The sequence below is a fragment of the Antedon bifida genome, chromosome 4, assembly GCF_963402885.1.
Source record: "Antedon bifida chromosome 4, ecAntBifi1.1, whole genome shotgun sequence".
Taxonomy (NCBI): domain Eukaryota; kingdom Metazoa; phylum Echinodermata; class Crinoidea; order Comatulida; family Antedonidae; genus Antedon; species Antedon bifida.
Genome location: NC_136229.1, coordinates 10,375,143 through 10,392,819, shown reverse-complemented (window position 1 = coordinate 10,392,819; position 17,677 = coordinate 10,375,143). Strand labels below are relative to the sequence as shown.

Genomic DNA, 17,677 nt, shown 5'->3' with positions numbered 1-17,677 from the left:
CCCGGACGAGCCCTATTGAATTCATACTTTTAACAATTTTAACTTTCTCATAAACATTCATATTGAAATCCACTATACCAAGAATCACTAATCAGTATGTGGTTCGTTGGTCTAGTGGTATGATTCTCGCTTCGGGTGCGTGAGGTCCCGGGTTCGACTCCCGGACGAGCCCTGCTAAATTGATATAATTTTAAGCTTGGTACTTTCTCGTCAAGAATGATAAAATCCACTTTACCACGAGTAAACAAAGCGTAGAGGGCTCGTTGGTCTCGTGGCATGATTCGCGCTTTGGTTGCGAGAGGTCCCGGGTAGTTTCTCGTCAAGAATTATAAAATCCACTTTACCACGAGTAGAGGGCTGGTTTCGGTAGGTGCGAGAGACCCCTGGCGATTCCTGATTTATTTAATTGTTCAAATGTTGCATTGTTCGTAAACAACGAAAACGAAATACATTTACTGTCATGATAAGGTAAGCCATAGGTTCGACTCACGGATAAACCCTATTTTAATAAGTATTAAATACACTTATTTTAATAGTATTAATGGTACTTTTAAATAAATATTATTAGTCAATTCGTTTCCCCTTTAAAATCCACACGTGTTTACTAATCAAAATAAACAAAACAAAAACTGTACACTTTATGATATTATTAATTATAATAAGTGAAATAAAATGTGGATTACAAACTATACATCCAACATAAATTATTTATTATACATTTCGAAACAAACTCAAGTTTTTAATGGCCGCGTAAAAAAGTCATAATAATATGCCTAATAATAATATTAATATTAAATAAAAGCAAACATAAATTATACATAGGCCTATTGTTGAGTACACAAACGCCTTACCACTATACATAGGCCTATTGTTGAGTACACAAACGCCTTACCATCTTTACAATTTTGCTATATATGTTAGACCCTTTAAAAGTGGGTTGAAATAGTTTTAATAACATTAATTAGAAGGTACACAAGTATACTCCGATTTTGAAATTCATTAAAAAAAATCATAAAATTAAGGTTAAGATTAAGTTTCCGAAGATTTCACTCATGGCTACGTTGCACCCGTATTTTATTTTTGCCAGATTACAATGACAGCATGAGAACAGCAAACTAAACATTACAAAGCTCGGTCTACGCTATCAAAAAGAGTGTAATATGCCCAAATATGGTAGTGATATGACATCACATTTTGTGCAGCATAAACAACTGAACATAATTACATACAATTCAAACATAAATATTTCATTAAACATACAAATCACAATAATCAGATTAATTAAATATATTATTTTATATTTATAAATAAATGTTCTTTCTAGGTAAAATATAAATTAGTGTGAAAAAAAAATCAGGGATGGAAAATCTAATTTCAGTATAAAGGTCTGTCTACACTATCAAATTTATGTGACAAAAACATGTGATCAAATTTTATGTGACAAAAACATGTGACGTGCCCATGGACATGATGATGTCATATCACTAACATATTTGGGTACAGAACACTTTTTTGTCAAACTAGTTTGATAGTGTAGACAGAGCTTAAGCAGCATTGCGAAGTCAAAAACAAAAACTGTGTGGTATAATCACCTCCACTAATGAGGTTATTTTTGCGATGTGTCCGTTCGTTTGTTTGTGCGTTTGTCTGTTAGCAGGATGACGTCAGATCTGTTGAATCTTCACCAATTTTATTATAGATAGATATGGTCATAGAAGACTCCATTCAATTTTGGAGCAAATCCGGATCAGGATTCCCATTCTGGACCAGGACAGCCAAACTGTGACTTTTTGTGTTCACTAGTGTAAATTACACGATTGTTATATAACAATAAACATAGTACATTCAAAATATTGACTATTACAATTTACATAACAGATCAATCACTTCACTGACAATTTCGAAAATCCCAAATAAGTTGGATCATAAGTTCAAATACTATATAATGACAATCCACTTTGAATTGCCTATATTATATATATACTAACCTATATTTTTTTAAGTGATAAAACAACAGTTGCAAAACAATATCTTAACATTCAATTTAAATATGAATAATTAAAAATAATTGTATCATTATGCAAACGTTTTTTTTCACCTGTAAAAGAACAATGTATACATATTAAGCAGGCACCAAACTATTCATCAAAACACTTTTGGTCAAATGATAAAAGTACTATCTAATTCGACTCTATTAGCACCTGGCCTTTACAAAACAAGACCTTACATTTAATTATTCACAGAAAAACAGATTACAGCTATAAACACAACCCATTGGTACTGTATAGCCAATGCAACCAACAACAGAAAATAAAACCTTTCAACCTCGCAGCAAAACGTTGTTTTAAGTAAAAGCAAGTTATGATATAATTTTGTAAACATAATATAATATGTACATACTGATCTGGGTGTAGTTATGACATTTCACACAAACAAAGGTTTTGTTGTAGTAATTTGGTAGAATGTGTTCATTGTTTATTGTAAATAATGGTTTTGTTTTGGGATTGTAGGTAAAGGAGATGGTAATTTTATACCAAATATTATTCTGTGAATTCAGTATACACCATTCTGTTTATGGATATATCATTCCTCCTTTTTTTTAATTTATTTTATTCAAGCGAAATCAACAGCGATAATTACCGCCACTAACAGGTTTGATACAAACAAAGCCAGGACTGTTTAAAGCACCTTGATTGGTCCTAACCTTGATCAAGGGCTTCTCTCGTCCAGTGCCCACCTTCACCAGAGAAAAGGCAGATACTAAGATGCAGGGGCTGCCATAAGAGTCAGCAATGCTGATTTCAAATGCCTAACAGGACCCCAGCTCCATATACAGCACCCGATATTCCCAGATGGTCTCCCATCCAAGCTCTAACCAGGCCCAACGTCGCTTAACTTTGGTGATCTGACGAGAACCAGTGTTTCAACGTTTGTCTACCCATGGAGTAATAAATAGTACTCCATGGTCTACCATCCCAAATCAAAACCTTTTTTATAATAGTAAGAGTATATGTCATTAAAACTGGATTTATTTTAATAATTATTTTTCTCTGTAATATTTATTTATTATTAATAAATCAATATTAGATCATCATTGTAGGCTTCTTAGATGTAAATTTCGCCTTAAATTGTTTGTTTTTTAATTCATTTTGAAATTCGAAATATATTTGATTTGATTATTTACAATACAAATATGTAAGACACATGTGTAGTATACAAATGGGATGCAAATGATTAATATCCAAGTGCTTGTTGTTGACCATTGACAACTCTAGATTTCAAAACTCCATTTTCTTCAACTGTAATAGTTTCGTTACCATCTTGTATAACTCTGAATTAAAAGAGAATACAAAAATTAGATTGGTGAGAAAACAAAAACACAATTCTTCATTCACAGTCATCAGTGAAAAACCATAAAACCATGTGGTAGATTAGATCATTTTACAATTGGTCATCAATTGTTGGTGGGACTTTTAAACCAGATCCCTTACAGGGAACAAAGTTTCTACGAAGTCCATAGTTTATTCATTAAATCAATTAGGTATCAATTTAGATACCTAAATGTATCTTTGAAATTGGTTGATTTTCATATTAAAAAATGCAGTGCATTATTTTCTCCAATTTCAACAATTAAAGGTAATATTGCACATTAGCTTTTTGTAGGAATGAATATTACTATGCTCAATGACAAATATTTTATATTTATTGAATGGCTAAAAGATTTTCAATCTTTCTATTCTGTTGTTGAAATTGGCATCATTGAATAGAACAGTCAATCTTTCAACTCATGAAAATGTTTTCTTTATTCAACCCACAAACATTCACTAGTGGGTATGGATAGTGACTGCTGTTAAACTGAAAAGCAGAGAAGAAAAATGAAGCATACTTTGTAGTTTTAATTCTTTTTCCATTAACTGTCTTTATTGATGTTGAAGAAGACCTCCGAGATCCGCCATTACCCACATTTCCAAATGAAGATGTACTTGAGAATGCTGAAAAGCTATTTATATAAAAAGAAATCATTATGAAATGCCATTTTAAATATAAATTTTAGATAAATATTGTAAATTTATTTTAAAATAAAAATTTCAATTAAAAGTTGATGGTACAAATCCATTGATTTCGTCTTAAACAGCAGCATTTTAAAGTTAAAAGAACAAAAGTAAATTCTACTGTAGAACATAAAAACCCATAAATTAATGTTTAGGTTTCTTGTAATACAAACGACAGTATTGTTCAACATGTATACTTAGCACATTATAGGACATTGGAAACAATTGAAGTGGAGATGGCTTGATGTAATGCAGTAATTTCTATTTTTTTTTACTCCGAGTGAATGTCTAATAGTTTGTGCCAATTAGATCAAGTTGCTATCTTTACATAGTGTGAATTAAAAGGAGCAGCTTGATCAACATAATGTTTAAAGTTTATTTCAGCAGAAACTGGCCCTGAGCCTAACAATAATACATTTACACTTTACAGCAAACAAATATTTTGTATTAGGTCTTTCCTTATCATTATATAATCAAATGAAACATACCTTGAACCCATTCCTTGATTGTGAAATGAGCTGTCAGTGTCAAAACTAATGAAGCATGCAAAATAAGATGAGTTAGTAACATTACTACAAAGCCATACAAAATCAGCACACAATTTGCGAGCTTACAATTTGCGACGACAAACGGACAAGTTTAGGTCATGTTAATTCATTGTTGGCATGTGAGGAAGTTGGGACATGGTCCCTCACTCTATTCAGTTTGTTAATTGTTAGATTCCCTGAAGACATACAGGTATCAATGGGCAGTTCTTAGGTCGTCGCAAATCAAAATCTCACTACTAAATATAAATCTTCAACAGGGTTCAAACACATTTTCCAGCTATTGTTGTTTAACTTAAAATTATTATTCTTGGAAGGAAGAATCCTTTTCTAACAAAAATTGGAAAATTGCCCAAAACAAGACCTTGTATTGGACAAAACAAGAACTACAGTATAGTAAACCTAAAAGTAAGTGTTTTGGAAATCAAATCTAGAACAGGTCATCATACAGGTGTCAAGAATTGAATGTTACCTTTTCCCTTAATAACTTTTATATTATTCCAAGTTCTTTTCTAGGATTTTTTGAATGCATTGAACCCTGTGAAAAACTAATCACATTATGTACAAACTAATTTTATAATAATTGTACTTTATGTTCTTTTGAAGTGTTTTTGAAATGAAGAAACAAAAGTTACAGAGATGTGTTAGTAATAATTGAAGGGGATGGGTCAGGATATGTTGAAGTAATCATATATAAAAAGTTTCTTTCAGACAATCTTTCGCAATTTTTAAATTCTAATTACAAGTATTTTTCTTTCTACAGTATATTCTGGCCATAGTAGTAAAATCAAGTATAGTTTTTGTGTGAATTTGTGTTTAATCAAAAAAAAAATCCTAATATAAAACATACTGTACAAGCATCAACGATTTCCTCTGTACAATATCAAATAATAACTTTTAAAGGATTAAAAAACAATATACCCTCACATAAAAAATACCTTTTTTAGTATGTTAAATGTAATTAATGTATTGTAAAGATAATGCAAATCTGAATAACTTAATTTATAATTGCTTTTACTAAATTTTATAAGAATTAACAATTTTGTTATAATTCATTCTCATAAAAGTATAAAAGCATTATCTTTTTGATTTGTCAAATTTATATTGAGAGGTTAAATTGTGCTATTAAAGAGTGTAAAAAAAGTTGTCAGTTTTGAAAATAAAATACTGTTATTAAGCACATAACAGTAAATAGTAATTGAAGATGCATACTATATCAGCAAACAGATTTTTAGACATAAATCTCAAACTGAAATGCAGTCAATCAAATTTAAGGTGTGTACGAGCACATATGCTGACCTAAATTATCTAGTTCACACTCTATGACATAGTTCAGCTGTGTCCAATTGAAATCGCTTCACATTGACACATTTAATTTCTAATGAGCAAATTCTTTTCAGTTCCATGTGGACATAAGCCTACTGTACTGTACCTAAAAAAACACAATTATCATCATTTCCCAAGTGAACAACAAAACAAATGAATAATAGTTATTTTCAAAAATTGTTTCTAAAATTACCCTCCCATCTGGACCATGTATCCATATTGGCTATTAAAAAAATAAATTTGAAGGAAATGAGTATGGGAAGTACATTCAAATAATATATTGGTACTAAATTGGTTAATTTGTGATTGTTGTACACACTGTGATTAATCTACTCTTCTATTCTAAGCCTGTTTGTTTGTTAAGGTAAATTTATTTGTGCAAATTTAAAGCGTCAGCATATGCATGTATAAATAAAAATAATAAATAAAAGGGAAGCGCCAATTTTTTCTCTGCAAAAACATTGGATTCGCAAAGTAAATTTGCCTAGTGGCAGATAGATTTAAACATAAACTAATTAGACGATTAGTACACCTGTTGATAGTGACTGATACCTTGTTAGAAAATGGATGGCTAATTCTAAATGGGAAAGAGTTAGTTAACTAATACAACACCATAGAGTACTACAGAGTCTGTAGTTATCTAACATACATCACACTGACTTGGATAAAAATACCCCACCTAGGTTAAAGATGTATTGTCCCTTGAAACACAAAAAATGAAGGTCAAAATATATTCTAAATTTAAATTGGCCATATCAAAGTAATATTAAAGTTATTCACTTTAAGTCGAAAATTCGAGCCAAAAACAACAAGTTTACGTAATGAACAGGTACATTATTTTGATTACATTTCGTCTAGAAAATCGTCGCGAGCGATAGTAAACAAAGATTTCAAACTAAGAGTATGCATTATGCATGATGCTAATTAGGATTGTTTACAACTCGTCACGGTTGAGAAGGTGTTTTCACACAGATCGCGAGGAAGTTTTATGAATGCATACAGAGTAACTAAACAAGCACGTTGCATTATGAGATATGTTTTGCTCGAAAACTTTGACTGAAAGTCAAAGTTATTTTTTGAAAAAAACGTCTGTATTTTAGTTAAATGATTTTTTTTTCGACTAATTTTTGGTGAAAGTTAATAACTATTATGATACTCCAAAATGACCCACTTCTTTTCGAAATCTTTATTTTTTTATTTTTTTGAAATTTTTGTGTTTCAAGGGACAATACATCTTTAAAAAACACAATTTATACCCACTATATTATTTCCATAATATCAATTTGGAAGGGGCATAATTTACCTGTTATCAGTGTGGTACTAAAAACAAATAACATACATACTTCATAATATATAAATAACAGTTTCTAAAATTATTTATTTATGAACATTTAACATGACAGGAAACAGATTATATTAGTATGTGTAATTTTCACTTCATTTTAAATTCACAAATTATCATGAGTGAACTCTAAGTTTTGGTAGCTACACCCATGCAATCACTGCAACATACCCTTTTTGAGGAATTGTTAACAAGCCCATATTTGGTGGAAAGAATGGGCCGCTGAAAAGATAATCACATATTTCATTCAACTAAATATTACTGTTGCTGCTACTGCCACTATAGCCAATAGAAAAAAAAGGTTTAAGTTCAGGGTGTGTCCCCTTACAAAAATGTATCTCTCCACTTCATACCCCCTCTCCTCTACAATCCCATCTAGAAAGGTTATTTTGATTTATAGATTCACTTTTCTACATGAGGATACAAAACACCTGTTTTCTAGAAAAATATGTGTAGTGATGACATATTGGTGAGTGCCAAAATAAAGTTAACAACAATTTTTTTTTTAAATTCATCACATCATACTTCGTTTTACATAATTTTTTAATACATAAATTTACAACTTAACATTAAACATGGTGATGAATATCAAGCTTTTTACTTACCCGCCGAAACCACCAAAAGAACCAAACCCAGCTGAGGCAAAGCCATCTTGGAACATGCTTCCGTGGGCTGGGTTCCTTGACCGAGACGATTCTAAAATAAAACCATGACACATTTTAATTTTGTTATTCATCATATTTTTTATTAAGGAACTAAAGCATTCAATATTATAAATAAAAATGTATTTAAGAACATAAGTAATCTTGAAAATGGGTGGCAACTAAACTGTAAACTATGGGTGACAACCACACTATGGGTTTCAACCAAACGATGGCTTTACCAATCCTTATATGACAATAACTCTCAGTATGCTAAAGGGTTGATAAATAAGTTGAGTTTCTTTTTCAAATTCTATTCTTTCCAATAAAGTTATGAAAGACAACACATACCGAAAAAGGCTGAGAACGGGTCATCTGTTCCAAAAAAGTCTCTGAAAATATCTTCTGGACGGCTGAACTGATATGCAAATCCTTGGTGATGTCCAAAGTTGTTAAAATTATTGAATTCATTGAAATCAAAATCTAAAAAAAAAAAGAGAGAGAGAGTCATTGTAACAGAAATTATCGGAAGGTACATTATGGTATTTAAAATTCTATCTGAAATCAACTTGATTGAATCTCTTTTATATCAGAGGCACAGTCTCAATGAGATGTGCAACAAGTATACAGAAAAAAGTAGGATAAAAAAAAAAACAATGCTATTAGCATATTCTTCAAAGATACATAAGTTGTCTCTTTGATAATTTTAGTTAAGAATCATTTTACCAATATATTATTACAAAAGATGAAAGGTCCATAATAAGCTGCAGTATGTAATCATTCCTATGTAATAATGGGGCAAAAGAAGATCGGGTTAGGGTAATGATGTATAAAAAATAAACTATAATTGGAGGGTACATTAAACTTCTCTAGAGTGGGTTCTGGGTATCGCTTCTATACTATAAGTATAAATAATAAAAGAAAGTATACCTCGTCCACCATTGTCATAAATTTCTCTTTTCTTTGCTGAAATACCAAAAAAAATCATATTGTGTAAACTAAAGTATTATATTTTATATGCTATTATGTTGATTTGGAATTTTTAAGTTATCTGCCAGCTACTATCTTATTATGCATTGGCTATAACCCAACCCAGGTTCAGTTGTAGTTTACAGAAACAGCTGATGATATAGTGGTTATTGATATTACCAAAATTGTGAAAGGCATTAATAGATTATGTGGCCCACCTTGGTCAGCCTTTGTAACATTGCATGGGGTAAATTATAGCAACAATTCTACAGAATAACAGGTAAATATTATTTTGATAACAGCTGGTCAAATTAAACCTACTTAACCCTAGATATATATAAACATGATCCACCTGCTAGGGTGAAGATATTTTCTTACAATCAGTGCCAGAAAATGTTATCATTTTGATAGATATCTTTAAATAACACTTAAATAAGTTAATCAGGATGCAACATATGTTATGAAATCCTAATAGTTAGGCCCTGTTAATACCAATAGAGTTTTAGCCTAAAACGCTAACAAATATTATGATTGTACAGTGTTTTAATGTATGAAATATGCCTTAAAACGCTGAACCCCACCTGACGGACACACAAATGAGTGCAGTTTGGTGGTAGATGTACAGTATGACATGAAAGGGAAGAAGTTTGTATGAGTTACTATTAAGTCCAGTAGGCTGGTTATTTTTTGGTTGGAAACTATGTAATGTTTTCAGCGTTCTATTTCTATCTATACAGAATGTTTTTTTTCAAACATGAAGCATCCTAAAAGACAAAACTTCCATTGTGACGAAAAGTTTTGTGATTTGTGCCATGCAGTGGCTATAAGCGCTCATTGGCTAAACCCAGGGCCTCAGAGCTCAGGCCCTACAGCATGGGCAGTCCCAATTGCAACTATCCAGCATTGGAGGCCTTTTATGAGTGATAAACATTACACCACTGTACCCTCGTTTATAATTTAATCATCAGCGTTGTATGCTGCTCTATCAACTTATGCGATAACTCCAACAATGTGAACATAGCCTTAAATGTATTTACCAATGATTATGAAGAATGATGTACAATAATACTATGAAACAGATAACTAATGTGATGTTATCCTTTAATTGTAATGTTTGTTCTGAGATAACCTTCTATACAAACAAATCAATAAATGTCCTCTATTTTAATCTTTGTAATTAAAACTCACATCGATCAGTAGTCCAACATCCAACAAATGTAATAACTAATACCGGTATACTGTTTTAACAAATTAAGTAATAAGTATGATACTCGCATTGTGTACCACATTTTAAGAGGTTTTCGTAAACAGTATGTCTGATTACAAAATGAATTAAAACTGGTTTGAACAATTATATTTCTATTTTTTCAATTTTGATTTCTTGAATCATATGAACCAAAGTCCAAAAAGTATATCTTCTTATCTGATCTGTGTATTACAATTCAAGGAAGTCCATGGTACGCATAAAGTTGTTTACAACATTGTTTACCAGTATATAATGTGAGGAGATGGCAATTTTGCATGCATTTCACACAATTTCCCGCAACTTTTTGCAAATGATGATCCAAGCATTGAACACGAAGAAGCGCAAATGCCAACATGGCTTAATTTTTACGAGGCTATTTTTGGTTTTGGTATCGGCTATTAGTATTATTGGGTCTAGGCCAAGAATAGCCTGGTAACGTCTGTGGAGGGGTAATTTTTCTTGTTTTGCTTTTGAGGTTGTTTGTACCATTTTGCAAGTTAATAATTCTATACAAGGTTAAAGGCATTTGTACGAATGTTTTCCTCTATTTTTCTACATTTTTTTTTCATACATCTTAAATTTTAGATCCTGAACATAAATCATGTTGGCTAAATGTGTGCAGATCAGAGAAACAGTAATTTACCATCAGATAATACTTCATAAGCTGCTGACACTTCTTTGAATTTATTATTAGCCTCTTCTTTGTTTGATGGATTCTTATCTGGATGCCATTTCAAGGCTAATTTACGATATCTGAAAAGAAAAACCATATTTATTTTTATTTTTTTTCGCAGGAGCACGTAACCATTAACTTTAACCGATGCTGTCAATATTCTAGTTATTTGCATAAATTTTTTTTTCAGCGAACAGTACGTTAATGTACTTGTTCGTTTTGATTTCACGCTTTGTTGGGAAGTGTAGAACACAATGTGTCACGCATGCAAAATATGCCGCTCATTTAAAACAAATCATGGAATAACTTGGGCCTAACTGGGCATATTTAATCATGCATAGGTGATATATACTGTAGGATATTGCGATGAACATTTCTTGTTTAGCTTTAAATTAAAAACATTAAACTTTAAATTTACCATTTGTTTTCTTAATTATTTTGCAGAAATTAATAATGATTCATTCCATGTTTCGATACTCTTGACGCTATTTTTCAGAATAAGGTTCACAACGCACATAACTACAGTTTTCCATAATGCTTGCGCATGCGCAGATGTTGGGAAATAGCGTTGACATGCTCCTGCGAAAGTTCCCTAATATTTGTTTTGGATAATGTTCTATTTAATATTAGACGAGAAATCATTCATGAATTCATCATTATGAATGTTCATCAGGAAACTTCAGGTAATTGGGCTTAATTACCTAAGTGTACTCGCAGTTTTTTTCAAATCTATTTCATCACAATTTGACAGCGACCAATGTTGCCGAAAAAATAGAACTTAACATCTATGTGCATAGTACTTACGCTTTCTTGATATCATCTGCAGTTGCATCTCGATTAACGCTGAGAACTTGGTAATAGTCCGGCATTGTTTGACAGTATCTAAAGAAATAAATAATGCAAAATCAAATTTGTATTATTTTAACTTTTAATTATAGTGAAATATACATCATGTGTTCTTTAATACATGTTACCATTTTGTCCTAGAAATTTGATTCATTTAAGCCGAATTTCCACTAGGGAAATTTGTTAATACGCTAATATGCATGCATAGAAAAGGATTTGGAAGATGGAAACATGAATACGCATGCGTATAAGCTGACGCTTTTGATTCACGCGAACAAATTCGCCTAGTGGAAAATCGGCTTGATGTTTAGTAGGACTAATTTCAATATAAAACTAGAAAGCCACTCTGAGAGTGCATACCTTCGCCTACTGTAAAATTCTCCTACATAAGATTTCTCCGGTTAAAACAAAAAAATATATATATTTGTGTGTGTCTTAATTAATGCTGTTTGTGGTTTAGGCTAATTTCACTACAAGCATGTGTATGCGAGTTTGCTGTAATGGTTATGTAAAAAGCCTTTCAATTAACAATAGCTTCAGTTGACTAACAATAGAACAGCAATGCGAAAACCAAACGAGTGAATTTGAAAAAAAATAGGTTTTTTAAACTACTCGCAATCGCATCAAAAAACGTGCACATTAAATCAAATTATGTTTTAAAATTACAAATCACAAATTATAACTCTTGCCTCTTGTACAAAAATGAAGTTTTTTGGACAAGTAGTTCTCGAGAAAATGCAATTTCAGTTTACTTGTTACTTTAAGACTGCTCTCCGGCTTTTGAAAAATTCTGTCCTATCTTTTAACACTAGCAGGTCTGAAAAGTATACTAAAAAGTAGTCCAGAATTGGGACCATGGTCCCAAAATTTAATGGAATGGTCCTTGACCACATATCTATCTGTATATTCAATTTGGTAAAGATTCTTGTAATTACATTTTGAGTAATCCTGCTAACAAACAAACACACGCTACCGATTACATATACCTCCTTGGCGGAGGTAAAAAATAAAACAAAACACCATCCCATAGCTTAATCCAGGTCCAGCAGATATATTTAGGCCTAAGTAGCACTGAGGATAACAGGTAAAATCTGTCAGGATTAATTTCTTTTGGGAAACTTTTTGTGTATGCTTTTGTCTTTTGATCATATGGCTTTTACTCACTAAATGTCGGTTTTGACCATTGTTTTTACTGAGTCTAAAGCCATAGGCATAGACGGATATTTTATTTTAGGGTAAGTACATTTTATTATTGACATCTCAGCATGGGGGCAGAATCGTAGTAGGCGTAGGCCTAGTAGATTAAGCACTCAATTTCATTACCAGTAGGCCTAGGTTGATTTTGCATCAAAATTAAATTAAAAAAACAGATTTCAAAGAGTCACCAATATCATTATTAATTGCCTAGTTAGGGGACTGTAAAAATTATAGATGCCTACTAGGGTGTCAGATGAAATCGGTCGCGTTTGAAATCGGTCGCGATAAAATCAACTTCCGGTATTTTGTATGGCGCGCCGCTAGAGCTATACTTTTGATTATATCGGTCGCGTTTGAAATCGGTCGCGTTTGAAATCGGTCGCGCTATTTTGTATGGATCGAGCGCGCGAGCGGGATATACATTTTTCGTTTATATAGATTTAATTGCTATTTTTTAGGAACTAGTTTATTTTTGTGGATATTTTTTATTTGGTTAATAAATATTTATTGTCAACTATTAAATTATTTTTTTTTTTGTATTTCACAGGTCTCGGAGAAGGACTGTGTCTGTTCAAAATGGCCATTTCTAAACACGTTTAAATATTATATTAGGCATATAATAATTTACCTCTATTTATATGTACTGTAAATAATATATTATATAGAGAATATACGTCTGTCGTGTCTTTTATTATGCAATGCAAACAATTACATATGGTTTTAGGATATTAATAAAATATATAGATAATACTGTACATGGAGGTATAAAAATAGATATGCCGTTATAAATCAATCTACCGGCCTACAGTAGGACTATGATGTACAATGATAGATGTGAGAATAATAATGTATGGATAATAAAGGTGGACACGATTCTCAAAGAGGTAATCTGCACTGATATTTAAACATTTATATTTACGAACGGGGTATGAATGTGAGACACTGAGTTGCACTTACTTAATTATTTACATTAAATGATTATTATAAATGAAGAAATAAAAGATATTCAAATTAAAATCTATAGTATCGCCGACGTATATACGTAAATTATATATAAATCATACCGTCAAATTATAGAAAAAGTGCTTTATTCGGAATTATTATGGATAAGCAAGCCTGTGAACTACAGCGATTTTAATTGCTTTTGCTTATCCTTGCCTCCTTAGATTTCCACGTGTCTTGATTTGGTTACCTATGTTTTAAATGTATTTCGATTTTAAAGGCTAAATAAAGAATGAATGAATGAATGAACATGATCTCATAATCGCGTCGAGCATCTATAGCTCATTGGATCGTTTCACAAAAACACGTGCAGGAGGCCTAATAGACGTTTCAAACGTATGGATGGTTATTAGTAATAGACGTCATCTTTACCTCGCCATGGACAACGATCGTACTTTTGTCCATGATTTGACACACTAACAAGTGCGTGTTTTTTAAAAAGGGGAAACCCCGCAAAATAGCGTATTGTTAGAGGAAACAGCTGTACTGCACGATCACATTTTACTAAAATCTATTTTAAACATTAGAAATAAAAATATACACGTAATTTGCCTCAACAATAATCATTATACATTTAATATTATCCTACATAACGGAGAAATAAAATAGAAATAAAAATAAGGTGATCGAATAGTATGTTGTTAACGACATGGATATGATATAATCTGTCACAGTATGCATAAGTATAAAAATGGATACGCTGGCTTTACGGGCTATATTGTAAAAATTATTGTTTTAAAATAAATTGTTCTCTTTTACGTAATTGTTTGCATAATAAAAGACACGACAGACGTATATTCTCTATATAATATATTAATTACAGTACATTATAAATAGAGGTAAATTATTATATGCCTAATATAACATTATGCCTAATATAATATTTAAACGTGTTTAGAAATGGCCATTTTGAACAGACACAGTCCTTCTCCGAGACCTATGAAATACAAAAAAAAAAATAATTTAATGATTGATAATAAATATTTATTAACCAAGTAAAAAATATCCACATAAATAATCTAGTTCCTAAAAAATATCAATTATAAACGAAAAATGTACTGTATATCCCGCTCTAGCAATGCATCCCGCTCGATCCATACAAAATAGCGCGACCGATTTCAAACGCGACCGATTTCATCAAAAGTATAGCTCTAGCGGCGCGCCATACAAAATACCGGAAGTTGATTTTATCGCGACCGATTTCAGACGCGACCGATTTCAGACGCGACCGATTTCATCGTAAACCCCTACTAGTAGGCCTATCTCTATAATTAAGTATGTCATGAATGGTTTGAAAGAATATAGGCCTAGAATAGGCATCTAGGCCTAGTTTACGGTTCACCCTAGTTATTACTACTAGGCTAGGCTACACTAGGAAAACAGGATTCAGGGAGCTAGGCCTAACTAGTAGAGTAGTAGTACGTAGAACTCAATTCAACTCAGTCAACACATTATTTATTCATTATTTATTTATTAGGCTATGCCCTCTCTAGAGTAGTCGGACTACTAATAGCTAGGCTAGACCTATCTAGTATGCCTAGGCCCCTAGATAGGCCACTCTAGCCTGACTACTACTAACTAGTACTCTAGGGCCCAATACACACGACGCACTCTACACTCCTGTAAAACAACTACTACTACAGTAGGCCTAGCTAGTAGTAGGCCTAAAACAAACACTCTGAAGAAGGATACGTGCAAAACTCACTGTCAAAATACTACCAACAAATCAAGTTATTTCGTAATTATAGGCCAGTTTGTAGCTTGATTAATTCAGGCATAAGCTGGTATCACTTTTATGTACTTTGATAAACAGAATGTTCTAGAAAAATAATGTTTATTTACAGTTTTCTTCTACCGTCACGGATGACTGGTGGCGCGGTTAATAAACTTTATTTAAAAAAATGTAAACAATGTCGGTTTATTCCCCCGGCGGCGAGCGGCAGCGGGTTTTCCCGAAAGCGGGTTCGGCAAAACTCGACAATTCTCGGAAAAGGACTGTTTTGAAATTGTCATTTGTTTGTTTTTAATAATAAAAAAATATTTAATATAATGTTATGTATGATGATGATAAAGAACTGGATTGGGGTTTCTTCTTTTATTTAATAATTACAGTAACATACTAACAATAATAATCTATATTATTATTATTAATGCTACTCAATTTTCTCCTCCGATCCGAAGCCGATGATTGGTACATGCTCACATTTGGCACACTGATGTTTATTGAGGGGACGCACACGATAGGCTAAATATTACTTTCCTGAATTTTAATTAAGGATAAACATTTAATTTAATAAAAAAAGGAAAAAAAATAATAGTAATTTTACATGTTTTGTATCAATACAAAAGATTGATCAACGTTTAAAACGGATAGCCTACTAATTGTAATTATTTCATTTTCAAAAAAGAAATATAAAGAAATTAGTTAGAAGTTGTCAAACTATAGTTGAAGTTACGTAATCGCGCTTTATTACAAAGACTATAGCCTTTGCGCATGTGCTGATGAAAAGCGCGCAAGTTTATATGTGGGTTACTTGGTTACGTATGTTTACTGCGTATGTTATATTATTTCACATTTTACTTTTCTTTTTGAGGAACAAACGTATTGCTATATCTCTTTGCTATAAATGCTCTGCTGTAAGGAGAACGCGACTACTGTCCACTTGGTAAGTTGATAGTTAAATTATTGTTAATGTAGTTCCAGATGAGATATTATATTGTTTATTCAATTTAACGGTGATCATTCGTTCAAAAAGAAACATTTGATGCTAGTCCTGGGTGCCGAGAGATCCTCTCTTGTTTTCTTTCGTTGCTCAGTGAGAACATCTGCGCGCTCGCGATACTTGTTTACGCGATTTGTATGTAACACACCAGAGAGGCCTGGGAATCGTGAATCTACAGATAGTTATAATAAAAACAATAAACAATTTGTTAATTATTTGTAATAATAATTTTTTCAACCAAACAAAAAATAAACAAAAGATAATAATAGGCTTAGACCTAGGGCATAGACTAGCTAAAAAGTATAAACGTAAGGCCGGCTAATAATAAAATGCTTGCGCGTTGTTGCTATGTGTGGAGCGCTAAATTAGGTGCGCGATGTGAGGAATTCTACGCATGCAATTTATTTTATCTATATTTTTATTATTGACAAATATCTTTTTTGATAATTTAAAAGTACAGATCATGCAATTTTTTAGAATAATTTCCAATGTACTCTCGTTCTTTACTTGGTTCAAGATTTAAAAGTCGATTGATATTGATAATGTCGCATTGATATTAATGTCGCATTGTTTGAACATGAATGGAAAAATATTAAAGAAAGTTGAAGTTACACATAACGACGATTAGCATGAGCGCGCGCATGATGTACCGATTGAAAACGCACATTTGTTACCTGGTTACGTCGTTTGTTTACTCTGCATATTATTGCTGATGAAACAAACTTGTCTTGTTTGTTGTTGTATCTTTTGCTACTTAATAATGCTCTGTTGTTGCTCAAAACATTCCGTGAATGTTCACTTGGTAAGTTAATAATAATTAATATATTTAAAGTGGTACCAGATCAGATATTATTTTAATTGATAAATTAACGGTAAATTTTTAAAAGTCAAGTTTGTGGCTAGATAGCCCGACAGTTTTCTCTCTCTATCACACGGAAGGCGCAGAATCTCAGAGCGGCGCGCTTGATTTTATTACGCGAAATCCTTGCACAACTGGTGTTGGCGAAGCTGCTAGGCTGTAAGGCTTAGCGTAAGATTAGGAACCTAAACCTGCTGCTGGTCTTTTTAAATAATAAATAATAGGCCGCCCTATTCTATACTCATTTTCGGATTGG

The 17,677-nt window shown here is 32.0% G+C and overlaps 1 protein-coding gene and 2 non-coding genes across 4 annotated transcripts in view; 2 read left to right on the top strand and 1 right to left on the bottom strand.

Annotated features, from left to right (window-relative positions):
- Positions 1–13, top strand: part of Trnap-agg (transfer RNA proline (anticodon AGG)) — a 72-nt gene extending 59 nt beyond the window's left edge. The window contains exon 1 of the tRNA in view: positions 1–13. This exon is cut by the window's left edge and continues 59 nt beyond it. This is a non-coding gene — a tRNA (tRNA-Pro).
- An 87-nt stretch (positions 14–100) lies between these two features.
- Positions 101–172, top strand: Trnap-cgg (transfer RNA proline (anticodon CGG)). Its single transcript has one exon. It is a non-coding gene; the product is annotated as a tRNA-Pro (tRNA).
- A 1,105-nt stretch (positions 173–1,277) lies between these two features.
- LOC144840085 (dnaJ homolog subfamily B member 6-like) lies at positions 1,278–15,703 on the bottom strand. 2 transcript variants are annotated; one of them, XM_078695749.1, is made up of 10 exons: positions 15,563–15,703; positions 11,599–11,676; positions 10,765–10,874; positions 8,837–8,872; positions 8,258–8,389; positions 7,871–7,961; positions 7,437–7,487; positions 3,887–4,000; positions 2,929–3,331; positions 1,278–2,592 (listed from the first exon to the last, which is right to left on the bottom strand). In XM_078695749.1, the coding sequence occupies exons 2-9, from the start codon at positions 11,661–11,663 to the stop codon at positions 3,235–3,237; spliced, it is 696 nt and encodes a 231-aa protein (XP_078551875.1). In that variant the 5' UTR covers positions 11,664–11,676; positions 15,563–15,703; the 3' UTR covers positions 1,278–2,592; positions 2,929–3,234. The 2 variants fall into 2 exon arrangements, with proteins under 2 accessions (XP_078551875.1, XP_078551876.1); XM_078695750.1 differs by lacking the exon at positions 7,437–7,487 and adding an exon at positions 4,541–4,585.
- Positions 15,704–17,677: the final 1,974 nt, after the last annotated feature.